General features: G+C 32.5%; 1 protein-coding gene across 2 annotated transcripts in view; it reads right to left on the bottom strand.

The window, feature by feature from the left end:
- Positions 1-20,721: 20,721 nt before the first annotated feature.
- The window catches only part of LOC118193471 (speckle-type POZ protein B-like), a 33,616-nt gene continuing 29,039 nt past the window's right edge, over positions 20,722-25,298 (bottom strand). For both annotated transcript variants that reach the window (XM_085821580.1, XM_085821579.1), the window contains one exon: positions 20,722-20,984. In XM_085821580.1, coding sequence (XP_085677706.1) covers positions 20,874-20,984 — 111 coding nt within the window. In that variant the 3' untranslated portion in view covers positions 20,722-20,873. The remainder of the gene's footprint in view (positions 20,985-25,298) is intronic.

Genomic DNA, 25,298 nt, shown 5'->3' with positions numbered 1-25,298 from the left:
CGAGAAAAAAAAAAAAAAAAAAAAAAATTGCACAAAACAGTATTATGACCAACACGAAGTAGAATATGCTGCTGTGTTATGTGAAAGAAAATCTCTTTTTTAATGGGAAAGTTAACGCAGGAATTTAGAGCTAAGAAATAAAGAGTGATATGGGATACCACGAAAGCAATGGTAAATAGATAAGAGTAAATGAATTAAGCTTACTTCAAATCCTTTTAGAAATAAACAATTTTAATTATTTAAATTTATAATATGATTAATTTGCATTACAATCTAATAGCAAACTTTTTTTTTTTTTTTTTTTTTTTCATGTTTACATTAAAACTGTTTTCCCGCAATTTATTTTACAGTTACTATTCGAAAAATATTTCTTTAAATAAGAAATTAGAAAGAAAATATTTCTTTCTTAATATTTCTTCCCTTTTTTATTTTCTTTTTCTATGAAAATTATTTCTTTCGGGAAAAGAAATAAAATTCATTCGCTATTACAGTATGGCCGATTGCTGCTGCATTCAATTATCACACACGCATCAAAATGCTTTATTTTAAATAATTTATTCTATAATTAACATGAAAGAAAATATTTTTTCAATATAAAATATATAACCAAAATTAAACTAATCTATTCTGTATGTGTGATTAATTCGTTTTGCAATTTTTGTCACACAATTACTAATACCTTTTTTTTCAATGTTAGATTGCTGTTGTTTTAATTTTGTATATATATAAGAACTGCTCAGTTTAAATATTCTTCCTTCTCAAAAGATTTTGTTCTCTGAAAATAATTAAAAGATAGTAATATTTTCACAATGGAAGTGCTAAAGTAAAAATAAAAAGTCCTTATCAAACTAGCGTTTCGACACATTTTAAATAGAAAACTAATAATAATCAATATCTCTTTTACAATATAAAAATGAGAATGCTATGAACAGTATTTTTATTACTTATTTTTATTTATTTATTTTTTTAAAGTTTGCAAAGAAACAATGATTTTTAATACTATAATAGGTTATAAAAGTACTATTCCATGAACAAACCCTCAGTCTTATAGCATTGTTACTTTATAGCATAATACAATAATAATACAGTATAATTCTGCTAAGAAGCCCACCAGCCGCCGAGCGGTAGAGTCGCTGAACACAGGTAGTTTGGTCCGAGGTTCGAATCCCGCGAACGAGCTGGCCGACGTTTTCGTGGCTTTCCCCATGTGTAACGTGTACACGAGCCAGTTTCCCTTAGAAAGTTCTCACTTAGAAACCAGTTTTAAAACGTATTAAAATTACACACACAAACATACACACACAAAAAGAAAAAAAAAAAAATCTGAAAGCCTTCAGATTTTATATTATTCCCAAAGGGCCATTTTTTTAACGTTTTGCGTGTTACCTTTATTTATTAAATATCATGTTTTTCGCACTTAAACCATAAAATTCAATTCAACAGCGATATCATATAATTTAAAAAAAGCATATCTTTAGAATTTCCGATACATAGTCTCGCGCGCTAGAGATGAAAATGTTTTTTGCCATTGCTCGCTTTGAAATCGTTGGGTTTCTTAATCAAAAACTCATAAATGCTTAAAAAATATGATATATGAAATAGATAGTAATACAAATTCCCAGTTCCAAATTTGGGCCTCCATGTGCCTATATTAGATGGAGGATTACGTTATTCGGTATTTCATGGCTCTATGTACCGTTGTTTCATCACAGTGCGAGAAACATTCATACATTCTGCAGATTCCTCATTATTTAATTTCTTTAAATGTAATAGAGTGCGATAATACTTGATGGCAACGATTTGAAAAGTGAAACGCCATTTATCGTGAAACGCCACAAAATGGCAAAATGAAATTAATAGCCCCTCTGAGCTAAAACTTATTTTTAAAATTATCACAATAGTAGTAGTACAACTACTGAAAAAATATTGTAAATCTATTTTATAGTTTTATTATTATTATTATTATTATTATTATTTTAAATTTTTATTTTACAGTAGTGTGAATTTCGCGTAATAATGAACGACATTTTTGTGTTAACAGTATTATTCATAAGGTATTCAACTGTTAGATTTTAAAGTAAACGTAATTTTTGCTGTACATAAATCGAGTAGAAGCTTATCGGATGTCTATATTTGTATTAAATGAAGAAGGTTTATGTGCTTGATAAATTATTATCTTCTACATTTTTAAAGCGTACAATTACAATTTATATCTATAATTTCAGGAATAGTATAACCTTTCTTTCAGTAGAAATTGCGTTCTTGTTTTCTGAATGTGGCTCCAAATACTCTCTCAGTTCATCTCAAATTAAAATAACTATAAATTTTGGCAGTCTGAAATACGCAATGAAAACATCTTTTGGCAGAGTAAAAGCATCAACATATTTTCTATAAATTCGCCACCGATTCAGAGATCTACGACCGTATTCTTCGTTTAAATATTAAAAAATCAGCGGCGAAAACACATACAAAGTCTACTTAGTATGTCAACTGGACAACCCTGATTAACGACGCGGCAACACTTTTTCACGCGCTCTCGACAACTTCCGTACTCAGAGAATATAGGATGTGGAGCAGACCTGGACGGTTATTCTACGGTACGAGAGTCGACAGCAAGTTGTGGGCTGCCAGATGTCGCTGCTAGTAAAAAACAGGTCTGCCCGACATCCTATATTCTCTGAGTACGGAAGTTGTCGAAAGCGCGTGAAAAAATGTTGCCGCGTCGTCAATCAGGGTTGTCCAGTTGACGTACTAAGTAGACAATGACTTTGTATGCGTTTTCGCCGCTGATTTTTTCATATTTAAACGAAGAATACGGTCGTAGATCTCTGAATCGGTGGCGAATTTATAGAAAATATGTTAATGCTTTTGCTCTGCCAAAAGATGTTTTCATTGCATATTTCAGATTGTCAAAATTTATAGTTATTTTAATTTGCGATGAATTAAGAGAGTATTTGGAGCCACATTCAGAAAACAAGAACGCAATTTCTAATGAAAGAAAGGTTATACTATTCCTGAAATTATAGGTATAAATTGTAATTGTACGCTTTAAAAATGTAGAAGATAATAAGTTTATCAAGCACATAAACCTTCTTCATTTAAGACAAATATAAACATCCGATAAGCTTCTGCTCGGTTTATGTACAGCAAGAATTACGTTTACTTTAAAATCTAACAGTTGAATATCTTACGAATAATACTGTGAACACAAAAAAGGAATGTCGTTCATTATTACACGAAATTCACACTACTGTAAAATAAAAATTATAAAACTATAAAATAGCTTTATAATATTTTTTTCAGTAGGTACTATTAGTGTGATACTATTAAAAATGAGTTTTAGCCCAGAGGGGCTATTAATTTCGTTTTGCCATTTTGTGGCGTTTCACGATAAATGGCGTTTCACTTTTCAAATCGTTGCCACGAAGTATTATCGCACTCTATTATATTTAAAGAAATTAAATAATGAGGAATCTGCAGAATACATGAATGTTTCTCGCACTGTGATAAAACAACGGTACCTAGAGCCATGAAATTCTGAATAACGTAATCCTCCATCCTAATAGAGGCATCTGGAGGGCCAAATTTTAACTGGGAATTTGTATTACTATTCATTTCATATATCATATTTTGTAAAGCATTTATGAGTTTTTGATTAAGAAACCCAACGATTTCAAAGCGAGCAATGGCAAAAAACATTTTCATCTCTAGCGCGCGAGACTATGTATCGGAAATTCTAAAGATATGCTTTTTTTAATTATATGATATTGCTGTTGAATTGAATTTTATGGTTTAAGTGCAAAAAACATGATATTTAATAAATAAAGGTAACACGCAAAACGTTAAAAAAAATGGCCCTTTGGGAGTAATATAAAATCTGAAGGCTTTCATATTTTTTTTTTTTTTTTTTTTTTTTTTTTTTTTTTTTTTTGTGTGTGTGTGTGTGTGTGTAATTTTAATACGTTTTAAAACTGGTTTTTAAGTGAGGACTTTCTAAGGGAAACTGGCTCGTATACACGTTACACATGGGGAAAGCCACGAAAACGCCGGCCAGCTCGTTCGCGGGATTCGAACCTCGGACCAAATTACCTGCGCTCAGCGACTCTACCGCTCGGCGGCTGGTGGGCTTCTTAGCAGAATTATACTGTATTATTATTGTATTATGCTATAAAGTAACAATGCTATAAGACTGAGGGTTTGTTCATGGAATAGTACTTTTATAACCTATTATAGTATTAAAAATCATTGTTTCTTTGCAAACTTTAAAAAAAAAAAAATAAAAATAAATAATAAAAATACTGTTCATAGCATTCTCATTTTTATATTGTAAAAGAGATATTGATTATTATTAGTTTTCTATTTAAAATGTGTCGAAACGCTAGTTTGATAAGGACTTTTTATTTTTACTTTAGCACTTCCATTGTGAAAATATTACTATCTTTTAATTATTTTCAGAGAACAAAATCTTTTGAGAAGGAAGAATATTTAAACTGAGCAGTTCTTATATATATACAAAATTAAAACAACAGCAATCTAACATTGAAAAAAAAGGTATTAGTAATTGTGTGACAAAAATTGCAAAACGAATTAATCACACATACAGAATAGATTAGTTTAATTTTGGTTATATATTTTATATTGAAAAAATATTTTCTTTCATGTTAATTATAGAATAAATTATTTAAAATAAAGCATTCTGATGCGTGTCTGATAACTGAATGCAGCAGCAATCGGCCATACTGTAATAGCGAATAAATTTTATTTCTTTTCCTGAAAGAAATAATTTTCATAGAAAAAGAAAATAAAAAAGGGAAGAAATATTAAGAAAGAAATATTTTCTTTCTAATTTCTTATTTAAAGAAATATTTTTCGAATAGTAACTGTAAAATAAATTGCGGGAAAACAGTTTTAATGTAAACATGAAAAAAAAAAAAAAAAAAAAAAAAAAGTTTGCTATTAGATTGTAATGCAAATTAATCATATTATAAATTTAAATAATTAAAATTGTTTATTTCTAAAAGGATTTGAAGTAAGCTTAATTCATTTACTCTTATCTATTTACCATTGCTTTCGTGGTATCCCATATCACTCTTTATTTCTTAGCTCTAAATTCCTGCGTTAACTTTCCCATTAAAAAAGAGAATTTCTTTCACATAACACAGCAGCATATTCTACTTCGTGTTGGTCATAATACTGTTTTGTGCAATTTTTTTCGAACTACAAATGCAGCGTGTGAGTTAGTGAAATAATAGGAGAATATTCCTAGAACTTCAGCCAGCGCGCGCTATAAATTTCGTCACTCGGTCTGTACTGCGATTGGTCTAAAGCTCCTTGAAGCCTTGTCCCCTTCCAGTAAAGTTAAATGGACCCCCCCCCCGCCCACCAACTGAGGACCACAGAATGGCTTTCTCCGATAAGTTGTGATGGCTGTCTATACCGGTTTTTTTGAGTCAATATTGTTCGCTTAAGTTGTAGACAGATCCAGTGATCATAGAATAAGCGTCCTGTTTTTACAAGTGTCTAGCCCCTCAGATACTAGTTTCCTCCCGATTCCTCCCTGATCATTTGCGCAGATTCACGCGCAGCGTGTTTACTCCAAGGAGCTCGGCGTGGCCAAAGCCGATTTTTTTAAAATGGCGTGCGTTTAAAACGTTACGAACTCGGTGCGCTTTACTGAGTGTAAATTAATTTCTTTTGTTTTTCTGAAATAGTTTTCTTTTTAATTGGTATACATATTTATTTGTTCAGATGTTTTATTGTAAATCTTTACATAAAGGAAGAATTCATGATTTAGTCATCTACAGATCATCGCCCAAAGCTATTAGAGATACAGATATCAAAACTTAGGAGCTTATTCCTTTTGTACCGAAGATGTCATTTAAGAAGCGATTTTTAAGATTCGGTGACCAAAACGTGTTTTTATGCTTTTTCATATAAGGAAGAAACAGATGTACATAAGGTTATTGCTTTAAAATGTATGGAATATGAATACCTAAAAACCAATTTCAAACGTTTTCAAAATTCGGCCCCGAAGGGGGGGGAACGTGTTCTTCACATATTCCTTTCACACATCAGATATCCATAAGACAAACTTATGAATTATTGCTGTAAAATGTAAGGAATACGAATAAATGCTGACATCAACATGTGTGGGGAGGGGGACTGATTGGCTTAAAATACAAGTTTATATAATGTACAAGTAAGCCTTATTAAAGGTACACACCAGGTATATAAAGCTAGTTAGTATAAAAAAAACTTAAGGTTTCTATTATTTAATGTTATTAATAATTCAAACCCCAAAATAAAAATGTAGCAGCATGTGGCAATTCAAAAAAACTGTGATGAGATTGTTACAATGTTCAGTTAATTTTAAACAATTCTACACATAATAAAATGGCTGTGAATGTACATGGGGTTGAATAATTAGAAAATAAAAAACTTGACAAATATTAAATAGTAGAAAATATTGCTTACTGTTCAAATTTGGGATTGACTGAGTTTCTCCAAAATATATTTATCTACATTAAAACGTTTGGTAATAATCTGTTGACTGAGTAGTATAAAAGTCAATGAATGATTGATTATATGGACAATATTTGGTATTGTTGAACTTGGGGGGGGGGAAGGAAGACAGTAATGCAAGGAGGATGAACAAAAATACACTTACTCATTAATCACAGAATATGTCAGCCTATCACGAGGACCTGAGATAAAGGTTCAAAACCCTGTTCTGACCTTCTACATCTGTTCCTGATCATTTTAAGGACCAGAGTTGGAATTATCTTATTATTAAAGAGAAGTTCTGAAGAATGAGAGAGTATTATATAAATAAGAAAAAAATATCATCTGACACATATAAAACACTTACAGGCATTCATTATTTGATGTTCAGATTTTGAGCGTGAAGGTGCATTTGCCCCTCGCTTCCTATTTTAACTTCTCTAATTTTTCTTGTCCTTTATGCTTGATCAGATAGCCTGGCTCAGTAAAAGTAGGCGGCCAGTGCAACTCTGATTAAAAATCCAGTTATAACCACGTGCAGTGCTGATAAGGACCACGTGTTTCTGAGACTCCTCCTTTATTTTCTTCTTTCTAGGTACTATTTCTTTCTCCTGATGAGAAGGGACCTTTAGCTGCCCTCGAAATCGATTGAGTGTTTCATTATACTTACGCTAAATACAAGGTTGTTTTTACGATTTTGATTCACTTACAGGCAGTTGAAAGAAGATATTTTAGATCATAAAAATGGACAAAAGGAATTGTGAATAGGTACTAATGACTATTGTTAAAATACAGTGGCTCCCAAAAGTGTTAATACACTTATGATTTTCATTGAAATAGGGCTCTATCCATTAATCAAAAGTAAACTTTCTGAATGAGACTTTAATAATAAGATTTATAATCTATTCGTAACAAAATTACATGAAATATTTTTAAAATTTAGCAAACATTTATTTTTAAGAAATTAATAATCAAAAAAATACAAACATTTTATCTCACAAAAGTCTTCGTACACTTCAAAAAAAATCTTGACATATTAGTAAATATTTTCATTTTTCATTAAATTAATATTTAGTAGGATATCCTTTAGCATCCACAACAGCTTTTAAACGTCTGAGAATAGATTTTACTAGTTTTTTTTTTTTTTTTTTTGGGGGGGGGGGTAATTTCTGTATCAATGTTCACCCATTCTTTCCATCATGGCTGTTTTAAGTTCGCTTTTCGTTTTGATGTCGTGATTTCGTACTCTAACTTCCAGCTCTTTCCAAATGTGTTCTATGGGGTTTAAATCTGGCGACTGAGGTGGTGTTTTCAAAACTTGTGGACAATTATAGAGACACTACTGGCAAACGTTGAGAGCCGTATACTTAGGATCGTTATCATGATTAAAAATAAAGTTGTTTCCAATACCCAAATTTTGGGCTGATAATTTTAAATTGTCTCTTAAATATTTAAATAAAAAGAATGATTCATTATGCCATCAATAAATACCAAATTACCTAGTCCTGATGCTGTCATTCTCCCCCACAAGAACACCTCCACCGCCATGCTTAACTGTTCCAACTAAGTTCTTAGAATGAAGTTCCTCATTTTTTCTTCTCCATACAGTGATTCCACCATCGGAACCAAAAATGTTAAATTTGCTTTCGTCAGCAAATAGGACATTATTCCAGTACGTTTCGGGTGTATTTATCATTGATTTTTGCGAATGAAAGCCTAAGCTTTCTGTTTTTCTCACTAACAAAATTATTTTTACAGGCAGAACGTCCATGTAATCCAGTTTCTCTGAGAACTCGTTGAACAGTTTCAGGTGAAATCGAAGTAGAAAACTTTGCATTAAATTCTGCAGAAACTTTTACAGAACTCAAATGTGGTTTTTTTACAAATTTTCTAAGAATAAATCTCTCATCACGTTTAGTTAACTTTCTCGGTCGACTTTTTCTTACCTTGTTTTCAATCCGATTTTCTTCTTTAAAGCGTTTTATCACATACTGCACTGTAGAATGGGGTAAATTAACTAATTTATTAATATTGCAAATTTATTTACCACTACTATGGTGAAAAATGATCAATATTCGAATGCTGTAATTTCTTTACTACTGCGACCCATTTTTCAATAATAAATAGAATATTATGAAGTAAACAGTAAACAATTAAAACAAACGATTTTTTAAATGCCACCAGAATGTAAAAATTTAAAAAAAGCGACAAATGATTATTCTAATTTTAATTTTATCGAAAAATATTTCAGTGTATGAAGACTTTTGTGAAATAAAATGTTTATCATTTTTTTATTATTAATTTCTTAAAAATAAAGTTTCACTATATTTTAAAAATATTTCATGTAATTTTGTTACGAACATATATAGATCTTATTATTAATCTCATTCAGAAAGTTTACTTTAAATTAATGGATAGAACCCTATTTCAATGAAAATCATAAGAATACGAACACTTTTGGGAGCTACTGTATATATTTTTCACTAGATGTGTTAAGTTTCTTCAGTGAAATTATGTGTAAAATTTTTGTGGTCCAAAATAATTTTTAGAACTGTATTTTTGTCTTCATTCTGAGAAGTTACTGTAGAAGTTTTTGTCAGTTTCCTTTTCGTTTTGTATTTGAGAATCTTTTGAGTATTATATTTTTATTAGGTGGAATATCTTTATTAGCAGTTTGGGAAACGTATTTCTTGCGCATTTAACATATCAGCAGCTTCTAGTTGTAGTGGTGCTGATTTTAGAATCTTGTTTAACATATCACATTGTTTGGCAGATTTTAATGAATCTACTAATTCTAAACATGTTTGTTATACAGTCAAAAGTCGTTAATCCGGACTCGTTGGGACTTCGGCGATTCCGGATTATAGATCATCAGTTTAAATCTGGTAAGATGGCATGCAGAAATTATAAAATTAAAAATATGAAACCGTAATTTATGAAATAAAGAACAATTATGATCTAAAGGGTATCAAAATTTACAAAAAAAGCTTAATATTTATTTGTTTACTTTATTAAACATTTCTTTCAATATAAGTTGTTTAAGTTGCTTCGTTTTTTATGTGATAATACATTCTCTTTAATTCTATAAACAGACATAATTTCTTGTTCAGTTACACAGTTCCGCTGTTCAAGTCTTATAATTGCTGTGTCGAGAATACCGACTAATTTGTCAATCGAAATTTTTTCGTTTTCAATAACCTCTGTCACTTTCTTCGCTATCGGAAGCGAATTATAATGACGAAGAATTTGATTTAAATCATATCAAAGACGGAGTACATCCAGATGAAATACTACATTTAGTAAGGAATTATAAGCCAAATAAAATAAAAACATCTGCCCTGAAAATAAGGATAGTGCTGACAGATCAACTTCCAATTCATTGCGCGCCCGCCGCGGCGTTAAAGATAAACAAACGTTAAAGTTTAGATAAACAAAGGGTATGCCTTTATCCATATTTTGCAGCAATTCCACTTTTTGTTTAATGGATTTCGAAACATACTTTCGCTTTGTAGATGATTTACATATTAGTAAATATATATCAGAAATTCTATTTGGCATAATCGAAAGTTCAAGCTTACTTTTATAAAATTACTCTAACAGTCTGCAAAAAATAATAAGCCGAATACAATTCGAAGATTAAGGAACAACGCGATCTGCAACATTAACTGAATTAGATAATTTTAGCTTAGCTTATACCGTCCGTTATACATTAAACGCGCATTCGTAAACGTATTTTGCGCACACGCATATTCGCAGCCGTAAAAGTCGAAGTTTCGACACATGCGCAGAAAGTTTGTAGCTTTGAGGTCCGGATTATGGGTGTCTGAATTAACGACTTTTGACTGTAGTTCATTCGGCTAATCTTTGGAATATGGTAACAAGTAGTTTGGCGACATTTTGGTAAGGCGATAAATGTTACTAGCTAGGACTTTAGCAGTGTACATGGATAAAGTCAAGAGTGTGCGCAATGCCATTTTTGTGCAATTCTGGGATTTTTTTTTTAACTGAAAATAGGTCGACGTGTACCTGGATGATACTGTATATGTGCAGTTCTTAAAAACGCGGCAAGCAGTGTGCGATTCTGCACTTTCTCTCAATTTCGCACCTAATCTTCGTCATGATTAAGCATTTTTGTTCCATAAAAGTTCTAGTATAAGCGTAATTCGGCTAGCAGATTGTTGGAAAAAATGTTGAGTAAAAAAAAAAAAATGCCTTTACTTCGTGAAAACAAAACTAGCAGGTTGCTGTAGCAGGGTTGGTTGCCAAATTTTCGCCAAGTTACCATAATCCAAAGATTAACCGTTCATTCTTTCTGTGTTCCACATCATATTGTTTGTCAGATTTTAATGAATCTACTAATTCTAAACATGTTAGTTCATTCTTTCTGTGTTCCAATGAGAGGGTCTGTGATTTTTTTTTTTTTTTTTTTTTTTTTTTTAGCTACTTAATTCAAAACTCATTTTCATCATCTATACTAAGTGGATAAGTCATTATGCATTGTAGTTGTAGTATAAGCAGTAGTATTTCTAGTGTGCTGATGTAAGTAATGTATTTAATAAGTAGCAGTATTTCTAGTGTGCTTGCACATACTCCACCTAACTTATAAGGTATTTCTCCTTCTTGGTGTGGTGGTCTGCACACTGGGCGCATATTCCAAAAGTCTGCGGTTCAATTCCTAGCGAAGCCATTGCTTATTTTTCAATCTCTCTTGCTTCCAATGTAAAATTCTAATGTCTGTACAGTGGCGCTCGAACTAAAAGGGTGTTAGATGATTGTCCTCCACACCCAGGATTTGGTGATTAGGTCCCATAAAAACCCCAATCGTCCTCTAAAAGGGGGACATAAAGTATTTCTCCCACCTTCTTGGCATGCCTTCATGGTGTGATGTGTATCCAGAGGTCCATGGTTTGATTCCCGGCGAAGGCGTTGAATATTTTACATCTTGCTTGCTTCCACAAAAATACCTAATATCTCTACAAATTAATGAATCAATACAGCTGCATACATATCAATGAATGCATATATTACACTCGGTGCACTGTATGTGACATGTACAAGTTTTGTTACTTTCATGTATAGTGTATATTTCTGCATTATGTGTTTATGAAACAGACCACCCATTCTTATTCTGTATTACTTATAAACATAGTGTTTCATTTGTTTTATGTCTGATTCTTAAATCCCAAATCTTACTTGTTAATTTACCTTTATTTGCTGTAATTAAGTGATTAATCATTTTATCTCTTACAAATCTCATAATACCATATATAGTGTTATCCAATCTCTTAATTTTTTTTCCATGAAGATAAATATATTTTAATGTTCGGTGCATTCGTTCGATGTGCATGTTTGTGTTAACACCACTGTGAAGTCTATAACAGTATACCCAGCTAGATGTATTTTGTAAATAATATGTTTCAAAGTAATTTGCTAATTCAATAGTGTCAGGATCTTAAGTAATTTTATTGCTGCTTCTGTCAGTATATGAAAAGTATGAATGTCTTGTTCTTCTAAGAGAGATCTAATAATTTTATATGTTTTTGCCTGTTTTTCAACACCATTGATTTTTTTAAAAATTGTTTCTCCAGGCTCTATGAATATGCCATGCACAAAAAAGACATTTCTGTAGTAAACCCATTTCAGACTCCCAAGCATTAAAAAAGATTCAGCCATATCAGACATAAATATTTGTGGTTGTATTTGCCCAACGTTTTCTTTAATACATGAAAAAAAAAAAAAAAAAAAAATGATAGCACTGGCTGATCACATCGATTAGAAATTAAAAATGCACACAGGAATCTTTGGTGTAAATCATCTATTGTAAGTAAAGTTATGAAATCTGTATGCATTTACCCCATGTGTACCATCAATACATATACAAGTCAGAACAAAATTTTTTCAGTATCTCTCTTTGTGCTTCTGTCATCATTATCAAAACAAAATCATTTCCTTTTAGAAATGAATATTGTGTACAATATTCACTCATGCTATCTTGATCCCTGGGTTTTATAAAATGAAATGCATGGATGTTCAGGATTTTGAATTTGAGGTACCCAAGTATCTACACAAACCTAATCATTTTCATGTTTAACAGAATTAGAAGACAAATTGAAAGATTTTTAATGTTGTAAATCTTGTTTTGCAAGTAAATGAACCCTCTCAAGCCCAGCATCTAATTTCATCTAAAATATTATCCAGAGAAATTTTTGCTGCTATCTTTGATGCAATATTTTTTATTTCATCTGTTGTTAAAAATAAGTGACCTAAATCATTCCAATGGCCAATATGTATTTTCTGATATGACACTACACATTTGTCATCTGTATGTTCTGTTACTTTTAATGCAGCTGGGCAATATGCATTTATTTTATTGCTATTAAGGATTTTTAAGTGATGCAAACCTTTACTTTCTGATATAAAATTTCTTAAACAGTGGCTTTACACCATGTATATTAAATATGCTTACTCCATAAGAAATTTTGTCTTCATATTATTTTCAATTTCTGCCTTCCATGCCAAAAAATCATTAAATGAATTAAATTCTAGCTCAGTATGATTCAAATCAACATCATGAACATTATTGAAATGAAATATTATCTCTCGCTTTTCAAAATTAGCATAACATACAGGACACACATAATTAGCTGTTAGAAGTATGAATTTTATTTTGATGATATATCCAATTTTTTATGTCACTAAATTTCGGATGTCAGTCCTCACATTTGTAGCTTGGTGATCAACCACTTTTTAGAGAATCATTAATGTATTATTATTAGAGTGTAATGTGTTGGTATGCCGTTTCAAACTGCATTTATTTTGGTACGTTTTTAAGCAATCAGAGCATACAAAATTACTCTCAGCCACACTAAAATTATTTGCACAATCAACCATACTATTAGAACTTAGTTTTCAGAGACTCAATTAATGTAGTATTCTTGTAATGAAATTTATATGCATCGCGTTTCAAATTGTATCTATAGTTGAAAGTTTTAAACAATCACAGCAAACAAAATCACTCTCAGCTATACTAAAATCATTTGCACAATGAACCATATCACTCACAACACAACCAGAATTTTCACCCTGAATTATCGCTCATGATTACACCTTCCTAATTTTGATTCGATTTAGAATCAAAAATACCTTCTGAGGAAACAGAAGTACTTGGCCCAGAAATGGGCAATTTTTCTTGATTTTGTGCAGAAGATATAATAGTCGAAGCAAAATAAAAATTACACGCTACAATACATAATCTTTGCTAACACAGCAGGGCAAAGAGCAGAGTAAATAATAGTAAATACGAGGCGCCTTCAGGGAATTGACGACATGCGCAATAATCTGCGCAGATGTTCAGGGAGAAACCAGGAGGAAACTAGCGTCTGAGGGGCTAGACGCTTGTCCTGTTTTTTACTAGCAGCGACATCTGGCGGCCCACAACTTGCTGTCGACTCTCGTAGCGTAGAATAACCGTCCTGGTCTGCTGCAGAATCACGTGATTTGACGTCACGTAAGGCGTCTGAACTTTCACCCTTCGCCCTGCATTGTGTGGACACTGCAAGCGAAGACTTCTTATTACGTTGATCGTGTGCTGTATTGTTTTATTATTCATGTCTTTTTTATTGCTAAATTTAAGTAATGTTGTTAAGGATATTTTCGTTTTTAAATTGAGATTACTAGGTAACTTATTTGTTAACAAGAATAACGATCGACGTCTATGTAGAGCTGTCTTCATCATGCCTGCACGATTTTGCGTTCCAGCATGCAAATCCAATTACGATGGCAGCAACGAATATGTATCAGTATTCAAATTTCCAAAAGATACAGTAAAACGGGATTTATGGATCAAAAGAATTTTAACGAAAAATTTTATTCCAAGTGATCGCAGCGTTGTGTGTGAAAAACATTTTCGAAAAGATGATATTATTCGCTATGATTATTTACCAACAAACGAAGGTACTTTTATTCAGATGTGTAGAGGGCATCCTAAATTAAATAACGATGCTTACCCATGCATTTTTTCTGGTTGTCCAAAATACTTATCTGAAATTCCAACCCCTCAGAGGATGAGCAAGAAGGAAAAAAGAGATAAGATGGAGAAGCATAATTTTAATGAATTTTTGAGAAAGAACAAAATAGCATCATTTGAGAATTTTTCTTCTATGTTACCGAATAAATTAAATATTTCAGATACTTCAAATATTATTTTACACAAATCTGTTGCTGGTATTTATATTTTATTGCTCATTTTTCATCCACATCCTAAAATTGAGAAAAGTATCTTCGTATCGCTTCATATGGATATAACAGTTTATTTAGGAGATGAAGTTGTTCCAGTTGAAAGTAAAGAAGAACCAGTAAAGAAGTTGAACAACATTCTTTACTGGTCAAACTTACCGAGATATATGTACAAAACATTAACATGTTTGATGTTCATGAAACTTGTTTAATGTGTGGAATTCCATTTTCTAGCAGATTAAAAAAATAATGAGCACCATTTCAAATATTTGTTTAAACAATTACCGTACATATCCGCATGAGTCGATACCGCGTATAAGTCGACCCCCCCCCCACACACACTTCGACATAAAAAATTCGTAGAAAATAAGAAACCCGCGTATAAGTCGACCCCCCACTTCCGAAATCGATCGAGAAACTTCGAAAAATTTTTTTTAAGTACTACATTTATTCAAAATCATCTGAGATTCAGTCTCGAACTCTGTATTGTTACAATCACTACTAGAGCCTTCGTCGTCATTTTCACTTTCAAAAACAGCATCATCTTCCGTGCCGTCTAGTTCGTTGCTAATACAACATTTTTTAAATGATTTTATAATAATTTCAGAGGGACTCTGTTATTAGTTCGTCACATAATTTAAGTCATGAAATTACTTCAAGTAAGTGACTTATTTGATAAGTCGTCCAATTTGAGTGCGGGAAGAAAACAACTGCATTATATAAAGAAATTTTTGAACTTCCGCTTCTTTTAATTTTTTATGGCCCCGCGTATAAGTCGACCCCCCCCCACTTTGAAGTCTTTTTTTTGTCCAAAATATCTCGACTTATACGCGGGTATATACGGTATACTAAAGTTCTTCAAAATAATATGCATACAAAAATCGATGAAAGGAAACTTAAAAAAGTCAAGAATACGTGATGGAAAAGATATGAGTATGTAAATGACATTGTTTTATTTTTTAAAAATAGTGTACTAAATATGATGCAGTTCAAATATATTTTCAATAATGTACCTTTTACATTTAAATTTATTAATCCTTTTGCTGTTTCCTTATTATTTGATAATACTTCATAATTTTCAAAATAAATTATCAATTGCGATTAATTATTGCTTCAGTATACTAGTACAACTTGCACAGTATTTGCTAATTAGACAGAAATGATGGTTTGTTCTATGTATAGTTGTTTTGAGATTTTCGTTGGCAAAATTATTGATTTTACGCTTTTGTGGAACATTTTATGGATGGCTTTTATTTGTAAATATATTATTTATTATGCATCTACATATAAGTAATAATGTAAATATTATTAAATGACGTAAATATTATTATAATTATTGCTATAGATAACATATAAATATGTGAAAATTATTCATTTTCTGTAATGTTGCAGGAAAATTGTAATTTATTTAATTTACAAAGTTTTGAGGTTTAAATTTTTTCTGTGGCTTTTGAACTGCTTTTCATTTTATTAGATAGTAATTTAAATGAATTAAAAATGTATTTGCATAATGTTTGGAAGCCCTGAAATATTTATAGTTTCAAGAAAAAATAATTTTTTATGTCTTTTAATTTGCTAAATTATATTTACTATTGTTAGTGAATTATTTATATTTCTAAATTTTTTCATTCCTCTCCTTCTCCAACTGTAAAGACATTTTTATGTTAATAAATAACAGCCTTTTTATTTCCTTATTTCAAAACTTTCTTTTTTGAGTGTATCCTAACAAATTATTACAATACAGTGTAAAAAAAATGCACAAGATAACCTAAAACATGGCATAGAAAATTTCGTGAATATTTCTTAAAAAATAATATTTATTAAGTTATTAATCTTAACTGAAATGAATATACGACCTTTTATATACGTTTTCCCGTCAAGTCTCTGGAAATTTAATCATTATTAAAAACAAAACACTCTTAAACATCGAACGAAACGCTCGCATTCAAATCTGAAGCAAAGAAAGTCACGGAAGGATCGGACGCCTTTCGTGACGTCACTCGCAGCTAACCAGGCCATGTTATCTCGAAGGCCACGCTCCATCTTACTTCCTACCTCCATGATCGAAGTCCCCCCAAACGCTTGAGCATTCAAACATCGGCTGGACGCTCGAATAATTTCCTACCTAGTGCTTTTCCCCCATCACGTTACTGCATTACTCATTTGTCTCAGGTGTTGTTAAATGACATGTCTATCATTCTTTTGAAGCTACTAAAAATAGTTCTATTATTTTAATGCACCTTATCTTTCCTTTGTTTACTGTCACTGTTTAGCTCTTGAAGCCCGAAGTTGCAATCTCGTCCCAAGGGGGAATTTCACACAGGGTGAAAGCGTCCAAGAAAGAAGTTCTCGCTTTACTTAAGCCCTGTAGCATTCAATTTGTCATAGGGGGAAGGAAAAGCATTCCAGGAGAAATTCCTTTTAGCTGCTATTGTAAAGTACTACTATTTTGAAACCTTTCCTTTAGGTCGCCTTTGTTAATTTTCAGATAAGATACTAGGATAAGATAGGAAGGAATTTTTTCTCTCTTCTGCGTCTCTTTACTTCAAACTAAGGAAACATATAATGGTGAGATTTCGTAGCTAATTAATTGTCGAATGGTGAAATATTAACTTTTGACACTGCCTTAAAATGAAAATTCGGCTTAGCAACAAATTCTTCCTAGGTACGCCTAACACCAGTACATAGTCTAATCAGTTTTTATTTGTTTTCAAACTGAATTTAGTTTAGAATTACATGTACTGATTAACAGTTTTAACTTATACTCGAAAAGGATGTTTAACTATTTGTTTCTCGCATAAATCTCTAGTTCGCGTTCACTTTGTTGCAAACATTGTGTGACAGCTTATATTTATATTTATATATTAAACAAATCCCATTGTATTTTTGTGAAATTAGTTTCGTTTACCATTTTCTTTGGTTTATTCAATTTTTTTTTTGTTTTTTTGTTTGTTGAATCCCTGCCCCCGCATTGTATGGTAAATATTTCTCATCTTCCTACAACATTATTGTTCATTGTTCTTTCTTACATTTTTGTCATAAAAGCTTCCCCCCCCTTCAACGCAGTTTATATATATATATATATATATATTCTCTTTTAGAATAAAAGAAAGACTTTATTGATTATATTTTTATTGCATTTTGCATGCTTGAAACAGCACTATTAAATACAAAAAGTACAAAAAGGGGAGAAAATACACTTTTGACGACACTGGAAAAATTGGTGAAATTAAAAACCATAAAATTCCAAGTGGATTTATTAACTTTATTCGTTTATTTATTCGTTACTCACCAGAGATCGAGCGGTAAAATCGATAAACACTGATAGTTAGATTCGATTCACATTTCGGTGAACTAGCTGGGTGTATGTGGCATCATGTGTAATATGGGTACCAACCCAATTTCCCTTAAGGGGGCTCATACACCTGAAACCCCTTATAATCTTCGAATATGTGATTGTTGCAAGAACTGGGATATTTTATTCATTTTAAAAGCAATTACTTCCAACCTTTTACAGCTAATTATATAATATAGCTGCTTTGGGAACTAGTAACCAGAAAATTTGTGTTGCCACAAATAGTTTTGTAATTTAATCCTCTTTGTGATAAAATGTTTCGTCATGTTTCCACCTTGCACGCAAAGCTGTGAGGCACGAAGGTCATCGTACAAGTGGCAGGGAAAAGTTTTGCGACAATGACTGTCTCCGCACCGCACTCTAAATGGTGGGTAGCCGAAAAAATTTCTCTAGCCGAAATTTTGGCCACAGCCGTCTTTTTGTGACTCTGAAGCTCTGGCCTATAATTAGGTCACATGTATTTTAAGCGTTAATTAAAACCGAAAGAAGCTTACATTTTCGAGAATGACAGCAGTCTCGTCTGCTGGAAATTTATATTGAGTAGAATGCATCTTCTTTGTGTGTTTCATCTTTATCCAGCACCGTAATTTGCTCTTATTTGCATCCTGTCAGTCTAAATATTGGTGACTAACTACTAGTTTATCTCTGTTTTAATCTCGAAAGCCTTTTTTTTTTTTTTTTTTATCACAATAAACATTACATTAAATTTGACATTAGCCACTAATGAACAGATTATAAATTTTATTCTTTTACTTTTTCTTGAAAGAAATATATAAATCTGAATCTCTTTCAATTATTGGACTTTTTCCAGTAGAAATATCTGTATTAAAAAAAAAAAGCGTTCATATTATTGGGATGAAATTATTTCCCAGCAATTTCAAATCTCTTTTGTGAATTTATCCATGCTCTGCGCTATGCTTTTAAAGCTTAAATTTTGAGCATGAATATCTAGAATCTGAGTTTCATTCAGCTCAGTACTCATGGAACTTGAAACGTCTTCTAAGAGTACATGTTATTTTTTCATTCCTTTAGAAGTAATTGTACGCTCTTAGATATTTATCAACTCAAATATATAAAAGTCTGATTTCTCTCTAATGAACGTTTAAAGACGTCTTCTGAGTGCAAAAACTTCTGAGCTAATTAAAAAAATATAAAAGAATTTCCAATTATCACAAAAGCAGCATACAAAATACCTGACAGGTAAGGTTTTCTTTTGTTTGATTATGGCAAAGCACTGGAGGGCTATCTTCCTAGACGGAGAAATGCCTTTGTGGAGGCCTTTCTAAGGGAAATTAGCTCGTATACACGTCAAACATAGGGCAAAACTACGAAAAAAAACAGCCATGCAGCCGAGCCTGTTTACCGGAATTTGAACCTTAAATCGAATTACCAGTGTTCAACGACTTTACCGTTCAGCCGGTGGTGGCCCCTAGCAGGTAAGGTAATTAGTCTAATAAATAGCGTCAAATAGGTTAGGTTACTTAAATATGGCAAAATACAAGATGGCTATCTGTCTAAGAAGAGAGATGACTTTGAACTTTGAGAAGGACTTCTAAATAAAACTGTATGTTATTCACGTAACATAGGGGGAGGTCCTAAAAAGCCAACCATGCAACTAGCTCGATTGCCTGAAATCGAATCCGGTTGAACTTTAAGCATTTAGCGGTCTTAACCACTCGGCTACTGGTTACAGTAAAAAAAGAGCAAAGAATCAACATGCTTGAAATGTTTAAAATTCAACATAGATCTATAAACACACACACACGTAAAGATAAAAAAAAAAGATTTTAAATCTGAAAGGTTTCTGATTCTAAATTACGTCCAAAGGGACGTTTTTTAACGTTTTGTGTGTTACCTTTATTTATTAAATATCATATTCTCTGCACTTAAACCATAAAATTCAGTTTAATAGCAATGTCGCAGAATAATTTTAAAAATAAGCATATCTATAGATTTTCCGATACACAGTTTCGCGCGCTGGAGATAAAAATGCCCCTCCCCCGTAGAGTGTTGCCATTGCTCGCTTTTTAAATCTTGAGTTTGCTACTCAAAAATTAGTTAAAGATTTACAAAATATGAAATCGATGAGAAAACAAAGTCCAGATTTTAAATTTGGTCTTCCACATGCCACTATTCGTAAGAGAATTACGTCATTCAAAATTCGATGGCTCTACGTACCGTTGTTTTATCACAATGCGAGAAACATGCATACATTTATGCAGATTTTGCCGTATTATATTAAGCTGATTTAGTTTAATAAATTAAGTTAATTTAATAAAAATTTTATATAAAATGTTTTTGTATACAATTTTATACAAATACAACGTTACGCATGAGATATTAATTTTAAGAAGGTTTTGTGCTGACGAGATTCCAAAGCAATTTCGTTTTCCATTTAGATTTCATAAAAATGTCAGTTTCTCGCTTGCAGAGTGATTTCTCTGAACTAGCCGATTAAAATTTCAAGAAATGTTGTCTAATCATGTAAATAATTGTACCAGCATAATTTTAAAATCGATAATATAACTTCTGTTATATCACAAGTTTAGTCCCAGTTCTCTTTGATGCTGATATAATTTTCTAACTATGTGTAATTTCTTTATATCTCATACTTGTAAACAATATATATTACAAGCAACCTTTATTAAGTGTACAAAAAGTAAACAGAATTATTAAAGTAAATAAATTTAATAGGAGTATAATATGGCAAGCTGTAATATAGTCATGCAAATGAAAATATGTCTTGAAGGCGGAAAGTTCTAGACCCAGTGAGAACGATACTTTATACTTGGCGGTCTCTCGTTGGCTCTCTTCCTTCACTGCAAGCTCTACTCGCTATGCCCTTGCTGTTCTTTTCAACAATATATAACAGAAAATCTCCTGATTTCGCTACCTGTGATGAAACAAAGGCTATTAGTCATTCAAAATAAAAACGTACATCAGAATAATATTCGATAATTTTTTTTTTTTTTTTTTTTTTTTTTTTTTTTTTGTACATGCATATCTGAAAATCCGGGTAAACTCCCTTTCAGTTTATTTGACGACGATTTATCCTAGCTCTCCTAATGAACTTGTACCCTTTCTTTAGGAAATTGAGTTTTCATTAATGCCCTAAAATTTTTCGATCTTTTAGACGGAACTTCATTTACGGCACCCACCTGAAAAAATTATTGTGAAGGATTTGTGGCTGAAATTCCGTGGAGAGATCAGTTTACAGCCTAAAATGTGCGGTGACTTACTAGATGAAATACACACCTGAAAGCATCAGGTCTTGCTTAGTAACTCAGAACATGAAAGACCCCCCCCCCAAAAAAAAAAAAATTTTTTTTAAGCTACTTATTTATATATCTATTGTTTGGTCTGGTTTTTTTTTTTATTATAGCAAAGCATTCGACGGTTATTTGCCTAAGGGTAAGGATTTTTTTTTTTTTTTTTTCCCCTACTTCAAGGCACTTTTCGGTTCGTACGGTAATTTCAAATATAACAGATAAAGAATTGGTTGTCCAACGCAAGTTAGAAAAATGGAATAGGCTGTACAGCCTATTTCATTTTTCTAACTTGCGTTGGACAACCAATTCTTTCCCTACCTAAAAGTGAAGCCATGTTGCTAGTAGAGAAAGCTTACTAAACTTAAATTATCAATAACTTTGAAAAAAAAATCTAAAAATATGATTAAAAAATGAGCTGCTAAAATGTCGTAGGTAAGCAAATAAAGATACTGTTTTACTAGCGTAATAGTAGCACTTTTTTTGTTGTCAAAATCTAGGTGCGACTATAATGCGGAGAAATCTATTACACATTATTATACACTGTCATGCTAAAACATTACTGGTATAAGAAAATACATTACAATAAATTTAGTAACTTACTAAATGTTTCCAGATTAGGTGCTGTTTGTTAAATAGTCTTTTCGTCAGTTGCACATAAAAGAGGCATTTTTTATGGTAATATTTGGCGTCGAAACACTATAAATGGCTGTATCACTTTTTAAACTGTTGCCACCAAATATTATTGCCCTGTATTATATTTGAAGAAATTAAATAATGAAGAATTTGCATGAATGTTTGTATGTTTCTCGCATTGTGATAAAACAACGGTACAGCCATCGGATTTTGAATGCCGTAATCCTACTGAGAATATGGGCATCTGAAAGCCCAAATTTGAAATTTTCAAGGATTCCAAAGTGAGAAATGACAACGTTGTACAGAAAACACATTTTTAATCTCCAGCACGTGAGATTGCGTATTGGAAAGATCGAAGAACATGATATTTTATAAATAAAGGTAATGCACAAAATGTTAAAAAAAACGTCCCTTTGGACGTAATTTTAATTCTTTTTTTTTTAATAGACCTAAAATTCGCAAATAAATCACTGTTGTAAGGTAAATTGATTTTCAAAGACTCTCCGTCATTCTATAAAATGTCATGTTTGTGGTGATCCACGGTTTGAAAATGGTTTCTGAATCAGAAGAGATTCGTGCACTAACCTAGTGCTTCGCATTAGAGAGTAAAGAACATCTATGATATAAAAATATACTTTTATTTACACAGCGAAAACGCGCAGCAACATTATTAACGAAAGCTCATTCTCCTAATAACATACTTCTTTTTACACTCCGCTTGCGCATGCGCAATGACAATTACCAAAGGAGCTTGGCAGATACTGCCATCTGTTGGATAAACTATTCGCTACATATTCCTCCCACCTGAATTTACTGGGAGGTAAATTCACACATCTGTTAAGTATAATATATGCATAATAGTACAGTATACAATATTGAAGTATAAAATTATGCCTACCAAGATGTTCTAATTAAATTGAAATACAAATTTACCTGGAGATGCAGCATTCCATAATTTTCTAGACATATTAACAGATAATACTAAACCTAGAAAAATAAAAATAAATCAAATTATTAAAAAGTATTCAAACAAGTACAAAACATTTCACAGACGTATCACTGGTTTCACAGTTCTACCACTGCTGGTAGTCATAGGAATATTTTCAGTCATATCCTTTTGGACTGGGTTATCCAGCTCAAGTCTGTACAGTCTTTGCACTGGTCTCAGAAACTCAGAAGTCTCTGTTTTTATGACAGCAAGTCTTATTTGTCCATCACGACCAGGTAGCAGCTTTATGACACGCGCCAGGTTCCAAAAACCACGTTTTTTGTTGTTATCTTCAAGTAGAACAATTTCACCCACCTGGAGAGGTTTAGCTATAGAGTTTTTAATGGACTGCTGACGTAACTGTCCTAGATATTCCACACGGAATCTTGCTCTAAGTTGTTCTCTCACCTTTTGTAGATACTTAGCTCGTTTACTCAGTTTTTCCTTATCCACTGTATCGATATCAGGTACTCCTGATTTGGAAATCTCCCGCAAGAACATTTCTGGAGTTCATGGGGATGAATCTTCAACGTCTTCCGACACGTAGGTAAGTGGCCTAGTATTGATTACTCTCTCACAGTCGCATAGTACTGTAAGCAACTCCTCGTAATCCAGGGCAGCACGACCTAGAACTTTTCTCAGAATCTGTTTCACCATTTGAACTAAACGTTCCCACCAACCGCCCCACCAAGGTGCGGAAGGAGGAATAAATTTCCACTGAATTCTTTGCTCAGCGGCTTTTGATCGCAGACTCTCCCAATCAATTGTATGCAGAAGGCTCTCCGCTCCTTTAAAATTACTGCCATTTTCTGAGTATATTATAGATGGTCTTTCGCGACGAGAAATGAAACGTCTCAATGACTGGAAAAAAGCTTCATTTGTCAAGGATGTTACTGACTCCAGATGAATGGCCCTATAGACCGCACATGTGTAAAGAACAATATAAGCTTTTCGACCATCCTTAAGGTAGAGGGGTCCTGCCAGATCGACACCCACTATCTCAAAAACATTTGCATCACGTACTCTATCTTTCGGCAAAATTCCTGGAGTTACATCACAACTTTTGGATTTAAATCTTTGACATTTAACACATTTTCTAATGCAGTTTTGTACTGTCTTACGAGTTTTGAGGATCCAATACTTTTCCCGCAAATGAGACATCACCATAGAAGTACCAGCATGCAGCAGCTCATTATGTGCATTCATTATTAGTAAGTTTACTACTGCATGATCAGATGGCAAAATGACAGGAAACTTAAAGTCATCAGTATCGTCGCGATAAGAAATATTGGTTTTAGCTCTGATCAAACCATCACGATCAACTATAGGTCTGAGGTCTTTAATTTTATCATCGTTCACACTCTTAAATGATTCTCTTTGAACCAATAACATAAGAGTTATCTCAACTCTTTCAATTTCCGAAACTGACAAAATTTTGGAGGTTTCGTTTGTAATTCTTCGTAATTTAAAGTAAAACCTAAGAATCCAACCTAACATGCGTACAATTTTCTTTATGGATGAAAAGTACCTGTAATACCAATTGTCAGGTTTAGAATCTTTGTTAAGAGTTGTCAATACTGATTTACGCCTTTCTGAATTTATGATCTCTTCGTCCGGCAAATCGGTGCCTCTTGACCATGACGATTCTGGTTCTAACAGCCATGATGGGCCCTCCCACCATTTCGACAGCAAAAACTGTTTAACTGAACAGCCTCTAGAAAGGAGATCGGCGGCATTCAGCTCCGAAGGGATGTAATGCCAATCTTCTATTTCTGTAAGTGTTCTGATTTCTTGGACACGATTCCAAACGAAAGTTCCCCACCGTACGTCTCGCTGGATCCAGCACAAAGCGGTTGTTGAGTCAGTCCAGAAGAATGTTCTTAAATTTGGCATGTTCAAATCTGAAAAGACCATACGTCCGAAGCGTGCTCCGATTAAGCAGGATAATAATTCCAAACGAGGAATGGATATACTCTTTAAAGGCTTAACTCTAGTGCGTGCTTGCACAAAATTTAAATAAACCTTATTTTCGGTCTTCACTCTTAAGAAAATGCAGGTAGCATAGGCATGCTTGCTGGCATCGCTGAAAACATGAAGACTTACATCTTCGTTAACCGATCTGTCAATATTAAGCCATCTAGGAATTTTGACATCAGACAGCAGTTTCATTTCCTTTACCCATTGTATGGACTTCTTTTCTAAATGTTCTGGCAATTTTTGATCCCAATTTAATCGTAATTTCCAACACTCTTGCAATATCACCTTTGGGAACAGGGTAACGGGAGAAAGGAAGCCTACTGGGTCAAATAACTTATGC

Source organism: Stegodyphus dumicola, chromosome 8, assembly GCF_044657685.1.
Source record: "Stegodyphus dumicola isolate Sdum_Otavi_A_Nest chromosome 8, ASM4465768v1".
Taxonomy (NCBI): Eukaryota; Metazoa; Arthropoda; class Arachnida; order Araneae; family Eresidae; genus Stegodyphus; species Stegodyphus dumicola.
This window is presented reverse-complemented; position numbering and strand designations above follow the sequence as displayed.